This window comes from Mustela erminea, chromosome 18 (assembly GCF_009829155.1).
Source record: "Mustela erminea isolate mMusErm1 chromosome 18, mMusErm1.Pri, whole genome shotgun sequence".
Lineage (NCBI taxonomy): Eukaryota > Metazoa > Chordata > Mammalia > Carnivora > Mustelidae > Mustela > Mustela erminea.
Genome location: NC_045631.1, coordinates 36,858,707 through 36,877,230, shown reverse-complemented (window position 1 = coordinate 36,877,230; position 18,524 = coordinate 36,858,707). Strand labels below are relative to the sequence as shown.

Genomic DNA, 18,524 nt, shown 5'->3' with positions numbered 1-18,524 from the left:
ATGCTTATTGAGCCGGTGAATGGTCTTCTGACATAGATTCGACTGTAGTTATTATGCCTGACCTTGGGGTAGTCCAACTTTTCACCCCTATGGTGGGGAAAATATGTCGTGAAAATGTCTGTAAATCATAACGCGCTATCAGAATGTCGGGATGGTTATTCTGAGTTCTCCCCAGAGCCTCTGAGCTCTTACAGGTGCAGCACTATAAAGCGGAGAGGCGGCAAACCCCTCTGTGTTCTGGGTCCTCATGAGATGGAATGAATACTCCAGAAGGGTAAAAGCTTCCCTAAAACTGGGCCAAGAGATTCAACCTGATGACCATTCCCTGGTCCTGATCCCCTTGCCGGTGCAAGGAGCACCCACAATGTCAAACTTGGTCACCGTTGCTTCCTCTCTGAAACCCACTCTCCCTAGGGAGCGTTCGCAGACTCATCCGAGAATTAGTGACATCCCCCACTGACTCCTTCACCCCACCAACACCACGCTCTTCATTTTGGACAGCCTTTCCGTGGACCTATTGCTTAGACGTCCATCTAAAGAATCCCAGCCCTGGTGACCTGAGGACAGGGACTCTATGCATCCACGTAATACCCACATCCACGTAAGGCCTACATCCACGTAACGCCCACATGCATACAACACCCACATCCACATCATCCCGTGCTAAGTAAAGACCACTCTTGAAGACAAGGATGCTCAATATAACACATTCAATCTCCATCCCATTCCCCTCCCCTAAAAATGTTTATCAGAACCTCAAGCTGCTGGGAATACTTATTTATTTGGTCTATTAACACAAAGATCTGCAAAAAAAAAAACAACTTCTAAACACAGGATAAGAAAACTTGAACATTAACATTCTTCAATTTCGTGTAAGCTCTGCAGTACGGAAAATATACAAACTTCAAACAGCTGCAAAAATAGTGTCTTTGGGAGAAAATAGAGTTTCTACATCGATACAAGAAAAATAGGCATTTTTCTAAACCACCCCAGTCCCGGGGCAGGTGGGGGGATGTGTGGAGTCGCCGCTTGCCACCGGGAGGAACGCCAGCTCTCCCTCTCTGCCACCACCCACCTGGGGCTGGGCAAGCCGGGCTGCCGCTGAGGACAATCTTAGGGTGAAAGCGAGATGAAAATGCCACTTGGGAAAAACGCTTGGTTCCCCCCTCTGCCAGCAGCTGGATTGGTCAAGTGTTTTGGCCCCTTTAGGGCTACTTTGGTCAGCTCCTCCAGTGAGAGGGAGGCAAGGGGATGGGGGCTGAGAGGATGGGGCTGTCTCTTTAGATATCCTCTTCCACGTCTGTGGAGGAGAGGGGAAGGAAATATGTGGGGCTCCCTCTCCTTCCATCATGGTCAGCTTGCTCCATGACAAGGTCAAGGGCCCCACAGACAGTCCTTTGGACTCACACCCCAGGGTGGGGTGACACAAGACCTTCAGGTGAATTTTCCACCAAGTGAGAGAGGCGGCAGGAACACAGGTGTGACTTGTGAGCTGCCCAGCTGCTAGTGGAGAAGGCAGGTCCCCTCACATTCGGAGGGGCCAGTGTCCCTCAGGAGGACGACGCGGGGCTTTGACACAATCAATGAAAGTGCTTGAAGGCCGCGAGGGAAGGGCTCCCTCATCCCCCACCTCAGGGGAGCGAGTGAGGGGCCTGCCACCAAGGCACTGGTCTCCATGGCAAAGTGGTGGGGTTGGGGCCCTCAGACCACCAGGGAACTCTGGAAAAGCACGGGCTCTTCTGACGGCGGGGTGCGCTGCCACGGCTCGAACGGCAGCGAGGCGGCTTTGGGGGCCTCTGGATCCTTCCGAGGTGGTGGCCTGGGGCTGGCAGGGGGCAGGGGGGACCCCGGGCCTGAGGGGCAGTTACGGAAAATGAAGCCCATGCTGGGGAAGAGGGGCTTCATCAAGCTGACGGGGCAGAAGGCCGAGCCGGTTGGGTTGAAATGGACTTTGTTCTTGTCAGGACAGGAAGTCAGGAAGGCCAGGTCAGGGCCTGGGGACCTGGAGATTGGAGAGAGAAACACACACACACAGGGAGAGAAACAGCCAGTGAGAAGGGATGGGAGGTGCCATGGCGTCAGGGGAGCAGGGGAGCTGGGTGTCTGTTCAAGCAGGGTGCTTATTCAAAGTTACTCAAAGAACTCCAGGCCATGGAGCAACAACCAGTCTTTAGGCTCAGTAGTCCATTTATGAGAAATATGGCTGAACAACAGGAAATCTGGGCGCCTGGGTGGCTCAGTGGGTTAGGCCATTGCCTTCGGCTCAGGTCATGATCTCAGGGTCCTGGGATCGAGCCCCGCATCAGGCTCTCTGCTCAGCAGGGAGCCTGCTTCCCTCTCACTCTCTCTGCCTGCCTCTTTGCCTACCTGTGATCACTGTCAAATAAATAAATCTTTAAAAAACAAAAACAAAAACAAAACAACAGGAAATCTACTTCGGCTAGAAACAGGAGGGACTGAAGCTAGATGGGAAGGAGAACTTCCTGATGAGGTGATTTTAGAAGAGGAGACCATGGGATCTTTTAATTTGAGAGGTTTCATCACTACAGTGTTCTGAGGGCAGACTGCTTGTCTAAAAGCAGAGACCCAGGCAAAATGATTTCCTAAGACACTGCATAGCCTGAAGCAGGGTCTCTCAGCATCAGCACTATTGACATTTTGAGCCTGTCGTTGTGGGGAGCTGCCCTGGACACTGTAGGATGCTTAACAGTGACCCTGGCACCTCCCCACTAGAAGCCGGGAGCGCCTGTGCCTCCCTTAAGGTGTGACAACCCAAAATGTTCCCTGACATTGCCAAATGTCTCCTGGGGGGCTGGGGGTGGGGAATGTGTCCTATTGAAATCTACTGACCTAAGGAATCTCATTCTTGAACACATTTGAAAAGTGTGATTTTCCAAAACCCTTGCTCAGACACAAGGATAACAACCCGGGTGAGAAGGCGGGCGGACCTTCGACCTTCGCAGGAGGTCTGGCCTCTAACTCAACAGGTGGTCTTGACCCACCCTCCCAACCCCACTCCTCTGATCATGTGGAAGAAATAGAAGGATAAAAGGAGGGAAGTCAGGGAGTTCTGGAGTAATGCATGCCTATAAGATGAGGAGCATCTGGCCGTACTTTAAGGGGGAAGCAGCTGAGAAGCCGCTGGTTGTGAGGGCTCCTAGGAAGGCCAAGGTGTGGTGCGATGGTGAAGCTCTGTTACCAGGAGATCCCTCGATCGCCTTCCTCTTCACGTATAATGTACAGACAGGAAAATGCACTTAGCATATAGCATAGTAAACTGATGACCGTTCTAACTGCAGAATTCTAGTAATTCCAAACCCAGGAAATAGAGGGAGACAGCAGAAGGGCAGGGGTGAGCCCAGGGCAAGAGTTGGAAGAAAAAGGTGAAGACCCCTGTGCTGGCGGTCTCTGGGAAGGCCTGGGGTCCCAGCGGAGTCCACAGCGGCCAGGTCTCCGCTGACCAAGAAGGGTTTACAAGAATCCCACCTTACGGACAGTGAGGAATGGGCAGGAGAGGTTAATGCTCTCAGTGTGTGCATGCCCACGTGGGGAAGGTGCCCCAGGAGGCCAAGCCCCACTCGAAGGACATGAGGGCGAATGGTTTGACCCTGAATGGCTTGACTCCCCTCCTGGGAAATCCAGACCATCTTACAGGACCAGCAGCTAAGAAAAGGAAAATGTGACAGAAGAACTGTGAAACACAAGAACTTTCCCAATGGGCAAGCTGATACACGAGAGAGGCCCCACTGAGCTGAGAATCTCTCTCCCAGGGTCTCTTGGAAAGCAATCTATAGGTCACCACCTCTTTTTTTGTTTGTTTTTGTTTTTGTTTTTGAGATCATGACCTGAGCCAAAATCAAGAGTCAGATGCTTAACCAATTGAGCCACCCAGGGCCCCAAGAGTCACCATCTCTCTCAAAGGATTAACGCAGGGGCAGGAAGCCGGAGGAGATGGCTTGAAGACCCATGTTGGCAGTCATGAGTGTAGAAGAGTCAGGGAAGGCACCAGCCTCATTTCCACAAGTAATCCCAGACTGTGGCTCCTCAAGCGTAACGTGGACTGGGGAGAGACACACAAGCCCAGTCTGCTTAAGGGGCAAGATGTGGTCTTTTCCTCCACACCGCTCCTGAGGACCCAGGAGCAAATAGCCTGGGGGGCCATGTTTTCTAACTCCCACTCTGCCTTCGAGCTGTACCCTCTGTCGCTACCACACACTGTCCTCTCCCACACCTGTGATACGACTGGAGCTCTCAAGGCTCCAACTGTGTCCTAGCGACATCTCAGCTCACATGGCCAGGACCAAGTCTTCCTGACTGAGAATCTGTCCCGCTGACTGTGAAGCTGATTGGGGAGGGGAAGGAAATGAGCTCTTTGGGGTGCCTGCTATGGGGGACCAGGTAGGCGTCTGGAAAGGTTCAGCCCTTGATCCTCTCTGCTGATGGGAAGGCACTGTGGTAAAGTCAATCAACATCAGAATGACTTCTGAATTGCCCCACCTGGCTTGGGAATATTCCACAGTCCTTCCTTGTAAGGACTGGAAATTTCTGTCTGGGAGTTCATGACATTTGAACTACTACAGCCCCAGGGTGAAGACTGGGAAGCAGGGAGGAAGCTGTTCAGACCCCCCCGCCACCACTCCACTGGGAGCAAGACACTTCCCCTCTTTGCCTGAAAAGAACTACTAGTATGTTCTCTCTCTTTCCGACTACCATCTAGCAAACTCCCACCTTCCCCAGGGATGGGGGGAAAAAGAAAAGAAAAGAAAAAAACAAAGGGTTTGGGTTTCAGATCTCTTTCCTTTCCAGCTCCCCTAGCACTTGTGGCTGGCATGTGGGCAGGGAGCAGGTTTCCATAGAGATCATGATAAGCAAAGATTGAAGGGCTCCGAGTAGGTAATGTCAACAAGTTTGGTCGCGGAAAAAGTGCGATCCCGAGCATCTGAAGTTGACCATGGCCCCAGGCCGAGAGAGAGTCCAAGGCGGAAGAAGGGCCTGTCAGAGAGGACAGCGCAGGGGTGTCACCCCCATCCCGACCCCACCCTGTCCTGTCCACAGTGCAAGGTCCACAGGAGGTACTCACACGGCCTCTTCGAACACACGCACTCTCTCGCAGCCTTCCGGGGGCTCCCGTTTGAAGACGTAGCTATGATTGGGCCGAGGGGAGGCGGCAAAGGCAAGGACCGGAGATGGGCTGCTGTCTTCAAGGCAGGCTGGGCGGCCCGGAGAGGACGCTGCAAAAGGAGTGAAGCTGAGGTCAGTGGAGTTGAAGGAAAGGAGGCTCTTTGCCTTCCTGGGCTCAGGCTTCAGTGTAAAGGGGTGAGACTAGGACATGTGGTGGGGGGGTTGGCAGAGTTATGCTAATAATCCACATTGTCTGACCATGCTTTACCTGAAAACAGCTTTGAGGCAGCTAATGAAAGTCTATACCTCATTATGCAGGATAAAAAATTATCGTTGAGGGGTGCCTGGGTGGCTGTCAGTTGGGCAACCGACTCTTGATTTCAGCTCAGGTCATGATCTCAGGGTCGTGAGATCGAGCCCCACGTCAGGCTCCATGTTGAATGGGAAGTTGCCTGGGATTCTCTCCCTCTGCCCCTCTGCCTCTGTGCTCTCTCTAATATATAAATAAATAAATCTTTTAAAAAATATATAGTTGTTTTGATGGAAAAATCAGGTCTAACAGCAATTCTGTATTCCCACGAGGCAGACTACAACTGGGACTCCAAGTCAGGATTCATCCTAACTTCTGTCTCCCTGCTTTCTTCCAAGACCACACCGCCCTGCTACAACATACCACAGCTTCGTCCTCTCCACAGTGTTGTGAAGCTATCCCTTCCTCCAGGAAGAGCTCTTGTACAGTCTTTACTCAACCCCACTCATGGGATAAAATCCCTCTCCCTTTCCACTCAGCGAACATACTTGGTCTAGGCTGCCAATATTGACTTTATCTGTATTTATCTACCATTTATTCCTTATTACTCTATGCTCTGTTTACCTCTGTGTAGTGTGAGACATGCCCTTGACCTGCCTACCTCACAAGCCGTTGTAAGGATCCAGTTCAAGGAGGCAGGCCACAGAGCTATAGGAGAGGAGGGTCATTATCGTGGGGAGGAAGGGCTTGGGTCTTTCCTCCAGGGAAGGAGCCAGGGCACAGGACAAAGTAGAGATTTGGAGTTGGAAAGGGTGGGTTTCAATCCGGGTCAAGTAGTGTGACCCCAGGGTGAGAGACCACATTCGCTCATTGTCTATTTTTCCCAAGTGCCTTGAGACCTGTTGCTAGTAATGGGCACAGTGGACCAACCAAACAGACCCACTCCGCATGCTAACCTTAGCCAAAATAGGAGGATGAGAGGCGCTGCTGCCTGGGTCCCACTGAGACTAGAAGTGCAGGTGCAGAGACTTTATATAAATTATAAATCAGAATCTGTGGAAAGCACTGTTTCTATGGCTAGTATGGCACACAGAATAAAGACGACCCATGAAGATATTCTATTTGGTTAGTAAGGAGGATTCCCAGGCTTGAAATTGATTAGAGGGGGAAAGCACATGGAGGGCCCCCTGGACCTCAGGCGGGCCCTGCCCAGCACCCCCTCTGCTTACCTTTGTCATGAGGGATGGATGCCAGCTCCTCGACTGTACCCCGGTGTTCCTCGCGGCTGGCCGGGCCCGAAGGCTGGGGGGATGCCAGGGGCATGGAGGGAGAGCTGGCAAGGTTGCCAGGCTCCAGAAGGAGGAGGGGGTGGTCACAGCTGCCACTCTGGGGGGGAGCTGGGGCGCGGTGCCCATCAGGGATATCAAGGATCTGCCAGGGAAAAGGGTGGGGAAGTACTCTCAGGCCCCTCTCTTCGGGGCCAGGAGAGCACCAATGTCCCTTAAGCTCCTCCCCTCGCTGTTCTGGCCACTATCCCTAACACACAGCGACACTGGGACATGGCTTTCTCAAGTCACTGATTCAAGGGAAAGCCCCTCTTTATTTCTCCCCTGGCCCTTGCAACCCAATCTAGAATCACATGCTTATTTGTACAGTCTCGACAAGGTGACGCCACCAGCAGGCTGTAAGCCTTGAGGGTGGGGACATTCTCCAAGAACACAAAGATGAAGAACATGTGAGAAGCATGCTAAGGGATGAACCAACAGGCCGCTGACCACGCGAGCCCCTGCAGGACAGGCACAAATGTCATTATCACGTAGGAAATACCCCCTCCTTGCTTCCTGGTACTAGTACTAGTACTAACTAACCCCAGTACCTAGTACTACTAGTAACTAGGTACTAACTAACCCTAGTACCTAGTACTACGTACTAGTATTGGTACTAACCATCCCTGGTACTAGTGCCCACAGCTCACCGAACTGTGTGCAGGTGTCTGGGTGGGTATCAAATCCTACACGGACATTGATTAAAAAACAACCAGCACGTAACTCATAAACTGAGGAGTGTGCCCCTTGGAATTATATTAATACTGCCCAACTGGCACTGTCTAGTTGTACTGTGTCAGTATAAGAACGTGCCTGAGATGGCAGAAAACGCAGCACATGATTCTGCCTGGGAGTGGGGTGGGGTGGGGGAGGCTGCCCAGGGGTACCTGGACATGGATGAATGCTGGACATGGGGGGAGAGGTGAGAGACACAGGCAACTGGGGCATGGGCGGGGGACAGTGATGGTGACAGGGATGAGAAGGCGGGGAGCAGGGAGCTGGTCGGTAAGCTGAAGAGCACTGCCGAGACCCTTCCTCCTGGCTGTGGAGTCTCCCCTCCACTTGAAGCCGGCTCCCTCTTTTCCCACCCAGCACCACAAGCCTGCCTCCACTCCACCGCCTGGCTCTGCTGTCCTGCTGGCCAAGTCTATTCTAATCTAATGAACTCGATTTGTGTTCCTTGTGCAGGCTGGTATTTGCACCGCGCTCCCAACACGGCCACGGCCCGGAGGCCCCCAGAGAGCTGGAATCCTGCCGACCTGCACCCACCCTCAGCAGGCCGCTGGCTGTCCCGCATCGAGGGCGCGCCCCACTCACCCGCAGCAGCTCCTCTTCGCCCTGTTCCTTCACAAACACCTCCTCCAGCTCTTGATTGAGCCCTTCCAGGCTCCGGTGCAGGCAGGGGCTGAGTCGCAGGACAGGTGATCCTGAGGGGAAGCTGGGAGGGGAAGTCTGAGGAGGAGGCAGACAGTGATCACAGACCACTCCTGCCCCTGGCCCCGCAAGCCACGCAGTTACTAGTTCTGACTGGGGAGGGTAAGGTCATGTCTACACAGCAGAACCAAGTGGGTCAAGAAGGATCTGGGGACAGGGTCGACTGCATTAGGAAAACTCAGGGGGCTTTTCTTCAGAAGTTAGTGCGTTGAGAGGTCTAGAGTGTGCTTCTAGAGTGTGCAGGCTCACCACTGGGTCAATGATAAGGGGGCGTGGGGGTGGAGGGGAGAGCCATTGGCCCTCCCGGGTTCACTCAGCGAGCCCAAGTTGGCGCGTAAACCACCTAAGCACCGGGTGGCCACAGGGCAGGCAGTGTGACAGGCTCAATCAGCGACCATAAGACCTGTGAGGACCTGCCCACACGGGGCGATGACAAGGGGCGCAGGCCCAGGAAGGGGGCGGACACATACATACCCTCAGGGCTCCCCGAACGGCATGGTCCCCTGGCAGGGGGGAGCCCCGCTCCTTTTCTTTCCCGCTGCGGCTTAGCTTTGTCCTCTGCAGCTGGTGCTTCAACTTAGAAATCTGTCAGCCCAGAGATGGGAGAGAGTGGGGAGAGGAAGGTGAAGCAAAGCTAAAGGGCACGGAAGTCCCTCCTCCCTGGTGCGGCTGCTGCCCAAAGCCCATCAAAATGCCTAAGAGGAAGATGGAAAACTTCCCAGGAAAGCTCGGTGAGTTCAGAACCGATACACGCTCATCGAGCAAGCCAGAGACCTTATGAACGAGGTATTTGCGGTTCCTGAATTTCATGTATTCCACGGATCAGTTAGAAAAATGAATCAGATGGATCAGTTTCCAAAAAATTCAAAATACGCAATGCCGAAACCATTTTTGTCTTTCACGGATTCCAAAGGCGTGGAATACCACGCTATTAATAGAAATGGGAAATGATGATTTTGAATTCACTCTTCAAAGTCCATTTACAGCTATCTCAGAGGCCCTGGGACCAGGAAGGTTGGAAGGATTTCCCCTCATTTTAAAGGAGACTGCACCGAGCAAGGAGCCCATGCTCAACAGGGAATCTCAGATTTTGTCCTAACTTCCATATCTTGTAACAATTACGCATTATTAGAAATGGTTTGGATTATTATCCCTGTCACATGTGTAATTCTCCACTCGCCCTCAGCTGGCGAAGGCTCAGGAAATGCAGATCTTTTTAAATATGGGCCCAAATTGGGGCGCCTGGGTGGCTCAGACACTAAGCGTCTGCCTTTGGCTCAGGTCATGGGGGATCTAACCCCACATCGGGATCCCTGCTCGGCGGTAAGCCTGCTTCTCCCTCTCCCAATCCCCCTGCTTGTGTTCCCTCTCTTGCTGTGTCTCTGTCAAATAAATAAAATCTTTTAAAAGACCTGTCAAATAAAATAAAAATCTTTTTAAAAAATTTATAATAAATAAATAAATACGGGCCCAAATTAAATAGGATCCAGAGAAGAGATCTGCCATACAAGTTATGACCACTGCCAAAAAGAAGTGGTTTTAGATCTGTTCTCAGGCACCATTCACACCGTGACCACGCTTAGTGTAAACACCTTGCTTACTGATCATTCCAAACTTCACATAGTCTGTATTTCCCACTAGCTTTTAACTTGTAGAGCATTCCCTTCACATTTTCTCTCTGGTCTTGCAACCAAGAGTGGCTCGAGGGGACTCCCAGAGGGTCGGCCCTCAGGCGCTGCCAGCTGGTGTGGCAGGTGGAAGTGGTTTGCAGCCCAGGATCCCCGTCTGTGCCGCTCTCTACTCGGCCTCAGTGACGGGCATCCTCCTGAGAGAGGGGGAGGGCCAGCGAAAAGTGGGAACACACTACTATTTTTCTCTTTTTCTAAAAATAAGGCTGGGGGCACCTGTGTGGCTCAGTGGGTTAAAGCCTCTGCCTTTGGCTCAGGTCATGAACCCAGGGTCCTGGGATTGAGCCCACCGCACTGGGCTCTCTGCTCAGCAGGGAGCCTACTTCCTGCCCCCTCTCTGCCTTCCTCTCTGCCTACTTGTGATCTCTGTCTGTCAAATAAATAAATAAAATCTTAAAAAAAAAAAAAGGCTGGATGGGATGCCTGGGTGGCTCGATTGGTTAAGTATCTGCCTTTAGCTCAGGTCATAATCCCAAGGTCTTGGGAGCAAGCCCCGTGTCGGGCTCCCTGCTCAGTGGGGAGCCTGCTTCTCCCTCTGCCTGCCCCTCCCCCTGATTGTGCTGTCAAATAAATAAATAAAATCTAAAAACAAAAATATATATATATATATAAAAAAATAAGGCTGGATGCATAGTTAAGTAGGTGGTGAGGTTGGAGGCTTCCAGTTCCCGGAAACTCACTCCCTGTCTTCCTCCAGCCTTGGAATGGCTTATCCAGATATAACCCCCAAGCACACGGAGAACAGTGGCAGCTCCCACCCTGCGCCTGGCTGCTGGAGGGCACCTGTAGTCCCTGGCAAAGCTCCTGCCGGTGGAAAGGTATGGACTCCTAAGCTGGGCCATGACACTGACAGGTTAGGAAAAGGCAAGTGAGACCGAAGATCTGAGGCCAATTTGGAGCAGACGCATCTACAACGCTGGGCCTAGGCAGGAGGCAGCTACAATGGCCACCGAGTCAAAGGGGTCAGTTACCTCTTTTCGGTGGTCTGTGCTGCCCCAGGATGCTGAGCGCTTGTGCGTACAGGCGCTGGCCCGCTCTCCTTCCAGCTCTTGCCAGCACAGGGGCGTCTGCAGGGAGAGAAACGCCATGAGACAGAGTGGCTTCTCAGGCTCCAGGGAAGCAGCCACTTCCTGGTCAGAAGTGGTGGCTCTCTGAAGGCTTCTCTGTCGTCTGGTCATCAGCCTCCCGAACACTGCCAGCCTCTTTTATTCTTTGAGGCTTCTCCACCTGCACTGTCCCTCTCCCAGTCGACATCCTCCAGGAAGCCCTCCCTGATAAGCCAACAAGGCCAAACTGCTTTTATTCTTGTGACCTTTACACATGGATTTTTGCCGCAGCTATTCCAGGTGCTCCCCAAGGGACAAGTCCTGCCCTCCCTATCCCAACCAGCCCCAGAAAAACACAGGCTCAGGGAACCACCGGCATCCTCATTCTTGGACCCTTTATGGGTCTGGCACAGGTCTGGGATCCTGGGAGCATTATGCAAAACAAGTTACTAGACGGGACTCCAGTAAGCAACCATACTTGGTAAAACAGGAAAAATGTCAGTAGGGGTCCCCAATCCTCCATCTTCGACCAAAGCAGGAGGCTTCCGTGTAGCACAGTGTCTCCAGCTGGCTTCATGATTTTTCCCTCCACACGGACTGAATGCTGGGGGCCCCAAAGTCCTCCTGAATAGTCATGGGAGGGGACATTCTCAGCAAGGAGGAAGCCAGAATTCTGAACTCAGCCCTGACCCTGACCCTTCCTGGCTTTATCACAGCTCCTTCTCCTGGGCCCTGTGCTGCCCTTTGTGGGAAAAGACCTCTCAGTCGGCCATAACTCCCTCCCTGGCTGCATAGGAAGGCCAAGGGCACAAGATTGAGGCAGAGGGGGTCGCCCCACTTCCTGGGCCCCAACCTGAGGGAGGAAGTGTTGGCTCAAGAAGGAAGCAAAGGAGGACTAGATCACTTCCCACCACCAACACCCCCTGCTTCCATTCCAAGGGAGGGGCCCAAGGGGGAATGTTCCAGGGGAACCAGCTCTAAGTTCTCTGCACGAGCTGCCAAACCATGAGGGCCTGGGAACCATCTCTTCCAGCAGATCTGCTGACCTCCCCCGAGAGGTTGTTGCAAACAGAAAAAGGGGAGGATAAGAGCCGGGGAAAAAAAACCCAACCACTCACCACCCAACAGCTGTGAAGAAGAGCCGGGGAGGGGGTGGGGGGCAGACTGCCCTGTGCAACAGCTGGACGGAGGGGCAACAGGGAGCGGAGTCTCCCTGGCTCTTCCTTCTCCCAGCTGCTGACCAGGGCCTTTCCTGTGCGACACAGCCAGGGTAAGATGGCTACCCCACCCTCTTTCCCTGACCGCGCCACAAGGAAGACCAGCCGGGGCTCCAGAGTCCACGGCCCCCTCCTTCAGGAAGAGGGCAGGCAGCACATCCTTCAGGCCACAGCCCAGACCCTGGAGGCACAGCTAGCTGTGACAGCATTCGGCATCCAAGCGGCTAGCTGGTCGACTTCCCAATGCTTGCTTCTCCCCGAACTGGGGTGCCAGTACACAGAGCCTCAGGAGAGCTGCTGCGCAGACTGCAAACGAGGAGGTCCCCCTCTCCCACAGTCTCCTCGGCCCAGCAGACGCACAAACGCACCTCCCCGCCCTGGGCTTCAAAGCCAGCCCTACAGATGGATAGCTCTACTCATCCAAGCTGAGCTCGCATACAGGTCACAGAGGTGGGATGGTGATGGTGATGATGCCCATTTCCCTTCCATCGGGAAGGCACCACACTCACAACAGCCCCACCCATTAACATCTCTTACAGGCTCTTCAACTGCCTTCTTCCCTCAGAGAGGTGTGGGGGGTGGAAGGAGACACATGGGTTGACAGTGGAGTCTAGAAAGGATGTGAAAATTCACGCCAAACAGGGATCATGTCTCTCGGACCATCTTACCTCACCTCTCTCTGCTCAGCCACATCTTCTAGCAACCAGGGCCACCCCTGTGTAAACCATGCTACAAGGTCACTGCTTTGCCGCAACACCTGGCTACGTCCTGGTCACGGATGTCGCTGTCTTACCTTCCATCCCATGGGCCCTCACCCTCACTGTCTGTACCCAGGCAAACCTAGTTCTGCCTCCTTTCTCCCCTTACCCTGGACTTCTAAGCCTGCCCTCTCCATCTAAGAGGGCCTGCCCTATCAAGTCTTCCCGGCCTGCCCCTTGGGGAGCCCATCTAACTTGTGTATCTCTTACTGACTACTCCTCTGCTCGTCTCCTCTGTACAGACAACTCAGAGTACACATCACCCACACACCAAACCTACAGTTACTGAACACACACCGCATGTCAGGTACTGCTCCAGGTGCTGGCGATACAGCCATGTGCAAAACAACAAAAATCCTTGTTCCCTTTGAGTTTATGTTCTAGCTGGGGACACAGTGATACGTACTAAGAGAAAAACACAGCAATGAAAGGAGATAGGAATGCTAGACAGGGGAACATGATTTTAAATGTCAGGGACATCCTCAATTAAAAAGTAACATCTGAAGGAAAAAGTGAAGGGGATGTGGGAGTGAGCCAGGCAGATATCTGAGGTGCAAGAGATCCAGATGGCAGAAACAGCCAGTGCAAAGGCCCTAAGGCAGGAGTGAGCATGGTTTGTTTGAGAATGATAAGGAGGCAAGGCCAGTGTCACTGGAGCAGTGTGAGCAAGAGGCAAAGCAGGAGAAGGTGAGGTCAGTTGGTGTGACAGCCTGAAAAATGGCCCTACAAAGATACCAGATCCTGATTCCTGGAATCTATGTGTGTTACCTTATATGGTAAAGTTTTTACAAATGTGATTAAGTTATGGATCTTGAGATGCTAAGATTACCCTGGTTTATCCACACAACCTGGGTCATTACAAGTGTCCTTATAAGAGAGACAGAGGGCAATCAGACACACACGGAGGAAGATAAGGTGATGTGACCACAAAGACAGATTCCAGAGTGATGTGGCCACAAGCCAAAGACCGCTGGCAGCCACAGAAGCCGGAAGATGCAAGGAATGGCTCTCCCAGCACCCAGCCCTGCCAACGCCTTGATCTTGGCCCAGTGAAACAGAATTCTAACTTCTGGCCTGTGGATCTGTGAGAGAATCAAGTTTTGTTGTTTTAAGCCACGGAGTTTGAGATCATTTGTCACACCAGCTCTGGGAACCTAAGACAGCAGGTCATCCTGTGCTTGAAGCCATGGACATCTGAGCATCTGTAAAGCAAGCCCATGCACGAGTGTGGGCTTTGGCCCCTCCGACTGAACGGTGTGTGTCAAGAGTGGGACCCACACCCTGCTCCCTAGTTCCAGTGCATCTGGGCAGACGGGCGGCTTCACCTCTGGATCTCACGGCAGAGGTCTAAGCCGAGGTCTTCCTGGAGCACAGAAAAGCCACAGCTAAGGAAGCCTACCTTTAGAAGAGCCCCCCTTTTATTGCACAATAAGGGTCAAGCCATGCAGCAGGATGGCTTCCAGATGACCCTCTGGAAGTGGAGCTTCAGCTCAGCAGGCCAAAGCATCATGTTCATCAAGGGGATTCAGGCACTGGAACAGATTTATTTTAACACCCTGGCCCACGGGGAGTAGCCGAGAGAAAAGCAGGACCACGTACTAGCCATAAGCAACATCACCAAACTGTACAGGACGCTGATCAGATTATGCCAGCCTGGATAGGGGTCAAAGCCAGGAAGCCTTGCCTGGGCATCTCAGCTGCCAGAGGATTAACTGGGGGTGGGCATGGAGGGCAGCTTTCCAAAGAACAGCCTGACAGAACAAGTAGGCAGGGGCGGGAGGGAGCCGAAACCCTCCGAATTGGAACCTGGTTCTCTGACGCCAACCCAACTCACTTTCCACCTGGACTTCCAGGCAAGAGTCCTGGCCATGCAGTTTCCAGGAACCTTGGCAGAGCCTGGCAGGCCCTGGGAACATAGCTCTGCATACCTGTGCAGGGACCAAGAACAGCGTGGTGCCTGGCCTGGTACAGACGCTCAGTAACTACGTGCGGAACATGACAGTCAGAAGGGACTCAGCCCCCGGGGGACTCCGGCGAAACACAGGCAGGAAAAGGCTCTCTGAGGGAGGTCCACCGGCTCAGGCCAGGAACTCCGGCTGGAGGTGGCCAAAGCCACTGGCCTTGGTCCTCCAGTGACTATGGAACCCTTGGATTTTCCAGCACGGACCCATTTTCAAATATTCTGTGCTGCTGTCAAGCCATCTGCTGAACAACTGGTCTTGCTTGCCAGTTTGGAAACCAGGCGCCATGCCCAGGCCCCACACCCAGGGCTGGGATGAGCAGCATGGGGGGCCGAGCAGAGCGGGAACCCAGGGTCCCGTGTGTCTGCAGGATGAGACCAGCGGGGGAACTGTGCTCAAACAGTCATTCCAGCTGTGGTGAGACCACTTCCTCCCTGCAGAAGAGCACACGGAGACACGAGGGCTTTGCACGGCAAGAAGGGAGGTGGAGACAGCACCCAGCCCTGGCCCAGCCACTAGCTGGGCCGGCCCAGAGCACTTGGTGGCCGGCTTGGATTTGTCAGCTAACCTGGGGACACGGTGGTCCAGAGAGGGGAAAACATCTTCATACTGGCCTGAAGAAAACTGAAGAAAGTTCTCTAACACACGAAGAACCTCCTCCTGATGATGGTGACTCCATCCAGGAGCCTTGCCAGTCCTCCCTGACTGGTCGCTCTGTGCCCTGCTCCCACCGTACCCAAGCCCTTCCTTGGGCTCACCCAGCTTGTCTCTGGCTGGGCAGCTCTCTCCCATGGCTCTTCCGGGCTCAGAACATGCAGAGCTTCACAGAACACCCTATTCCACCAAATAAGACTCATCCCCCTCTCTTCCTCCCCTGACCCAAATAATCTGAGTAACCATCTTGTGAGAAAAATTTGAGAATGCAGCATGCTCGGCTATCCAAATGACAGGTGCTCTATGTCTCCTGCCTAGGTCAGAAACTTGCTTGGAACGGGGAACATTCTTGTTTCCTCTAGAATGTTCAGCCTAACAACGGCTACTGCCTTCACTACAAGACATGTCCCCGGGAACACCAGGGCTGATGTGGTTTCCAAACACACACACTCTAGCTGCTGGCTCTGGGGTTGGGGGTAGGGGGCAAACGGGAGGGCAGAAGCGCGGGCCTGTCTGCCAAACACAGCAGGAGTCCTAACACTGGTGTGTCTGGAAGAGATGGGGCAAAAGGCAGGGGTAGGGCTCAGAGGAAGGAGGGAAGGGTGCCAGCCTCAATTTTTTTTTTTTTTTTTTAACAACATAAAAGCTTTCAAGGACTTTGGTAAATCCTGCCTCCTTACTTTCCCTCTACCTTTGTCCATGCTCCCTTGTAGCTCCCCAATAAATCCTCTCCCTCATCTCTAGTCTGTTCTGGGGATATGCCCGTTCTGCAGAGAGAAGGAACACCAATCACTTAGGGAGAGGGCAGGGCAGGGCTTCCTGGTATAATGTCAGTGTTGAAGGAGGTAGCCCGTGCCAGGCTGGGGTAGAGTGGGGGCCTCAAGCAAAAATGTGACTGGAGCCCCAAGTCTAGAAACCGAAAATTCCCAGAAGGCCAGGACTGAAAGATGGGCAGGACTGCATACTTTGGTTTGGATGCCTACGTTGATCAGAATTCTCCCACGTCTTGACTCCGGCCACAATATTGACAGGTTGCTAAGAGTTCCTCGAGGGCTGGAGCCCATCCCGGGAAAAGAGGAAAGCTGCACAGCCTGGCCTTGCCAGACCCACGGAGGCGCATCGCTGACCTCTGTCTCGCCGTGGCAAGAAGCCCAGACTTGTTATATAAAAGATCTGGCCTGCAGCTGGAGCCCGAGCAAAAACACACAGCCTAGAGCCCAGGCCTCTAAATCCCGCCAGGGAACATCTGAGGCCAACCCTCCCTTGAGTTGACAAAGAGAACAGTCTCCAAGGAGTGGGGTAGAGGCTTCCTAGAAGGTCGGTAGCCGGAAGTGACAGGGGCAGGGAGAGGTGGGAAGCCCGCACCTGACAAAGGGGGATGTCACACTTGAGCTTGCACACTGGAAGGAGCCTCAGGTCCTGTCCTCCTAGAAGCCCTGCTTGATTAGATACCTTCTTTGAATTAAACCCTCCTCTCCGAAGAGAAGGGAGTGTGTACTCCAGGCCTGTGAGGGGCAGAAGGTGTCTTACTCAGCCTTTCCCAAGGATACAGGGCACAGCAATGCCTGGGGCTCCAAGGAGGCAGGCCCCTGCTGTCCACCACTGGAGCATGTCCTCCCTTCACATTCTGTCCGTAGATCCAAAGAGGGCCACTGATCTCAGCTGCGGCAAATTCCTTCTGGTTCAAGGTGGGGCATTCCCATGAGAATTTCTCTCCTCTAAACCATGCCAAACATTTGGCCTCATCTCATCTCTTGGCTGTCTGTTCACTGGCCTTCATGGAACTGGCATCCAGACTCACAGAGGCCAAATCTTGTTCTCATTTCCTTATCCTTCATTCCAACATGCCGAGAACAGTACTGGGCATTCAGACGTTCACTAGCAACCTTTGAAAATGGAGCTTACTAAAAAAAATAATAATAAATAAAAGCAAGGGACCAACGGGATGAAGAGGCAGGGGGATGTCAGGGACGAAACACTTTCACGCTTGGCTGTCACCCCACCTGCGAGCAAGCCAAGCGGGTACACACTCCCGGCTTGCAAAGGAAGAGCTGACTTGCTCAGGACCCCCCAGGATGCAGGCCTGCTTCTGAGGCTACCCACCCTGTTTCCTCTTTCTAAGAACAAGTCGTTTGTTCTGAAGTCAAAGAGGAATGGGTTTATGTATCAAAAGGGAAAAGATTGGACTCAACTGCTAAGAATGGTGAAGTCCTGAATCAGATTAAGAAGTATCTTTGTATGGGGTGCCTGGGTAGCTCAGTCAGTTAGCTCAGAGTCCAACTCTTGATTCTGCTCAGGTCGTGATCTCAGGATCATGAGATCCAGCCCCGAGCTGGGCTCTGGGCTCAGCGGGAGTCTGCTTGGAATTCTCTCTCTCCCTCTGCTCCTCCCACCCCTGCGTGTGCATTTCCCCCACTCAAATAAATAAATCAATCTTTAAAAAAAAAAAAAAGAAAGAAAGAAGTATCTTTGTATAATTTTACATAGGAGATGACCCCTTGCTCAGGTGAACACTATCTTATTTGAAAACTGGCCAAGGGGCCAGGTGACCCGCGGAGTTTCCTCTGAAGTTCAGGATTCTTAGTGAAAAGACCACCAGGAAGAAAAATACTGACAGAGGACCTGGGCTCCAAAGGACTCAAACGGTCCCACTGGACTCCAATGGGCTGCTGGCTAGGGCTGGAGTCTTCACAATCTGAGAGCTTTCCACTCCTACTGCTCCAGGGAGATCTATCCCAGCTCAAGACACTTTCTGGCCCCCTCTCCCAGTTGTCTGGGGAATGTAAACTCGGTTGAATGTTGGCCTGCTTAATTTTAGAAAGGTAAATCTCATTTTTGAAAACCTAGAAGAGATTCCAAAGTCAACTCTTGCTGACCCACACACAAATACTCAAAGTCAGACTGGGAAACCCAGACTGACCTCTCTTGCACCAGCCAGGTGGGATGCAAGCTCGTTTTCATGGTAGGTTTACAGACAAAACTGAGCTGGTAAGTATCAGATGCTGAGAAGCCACATGGTGAAGACATACAGCCAAAACCCAGGACAGATCATGTCAGTGACTGCAAGTTG

General features: G+C 52.8%; 1 protein-coding gene across 5 annotated transcripts in view; it reads right to left on the bottom strand.

The window, feature by feature from the left end:
- Window positions 1–762: 762 nt before the first annotated feature.
- FAM117A (family with sequence similarity 117 member A) overlaps window positions 763–18,524 on the bottom strand; it is a 64,351-nt gene continuing 46,589 nt past the window's right edge. For all 5 annotated transcript variants that reach the window (XM_032322666.1, XM_032322662.1, XM_032322665.1 and 2 more), the window contains 6 exons: window positions 10,790–10,885; window positions 8,605–8,715; window positions 8,014–8,148; window positions 6,601–6,802; window positions 5,081–5,231; window positions 763–2,002 (listed from right to left, as the gene is read on the bottom strand). In XM_032322666.1, coding sequence (XP_032178557.1) covers window positions 1,702–2,002; window positions 5,081–5,231; window positions 6,601–6,694 — 546 coding nt within the window. In that variant the 5' untranslated portion in view covers window positions 6,695–6,802; window positions 8,014–8,148; window positions 8,605–8,715; window positions 10,790–10,885 and the 3' untranslated portion in view covers window positions 763–1,701. The remainder of the gene's footprint in view (window positions 2,003–5,080; window positions 5,232–6,600; window positions 6,803–8,013; window positions 8,149–8,604; window positions 8,716–10,789; window positions 10,886–18,524) is intronic.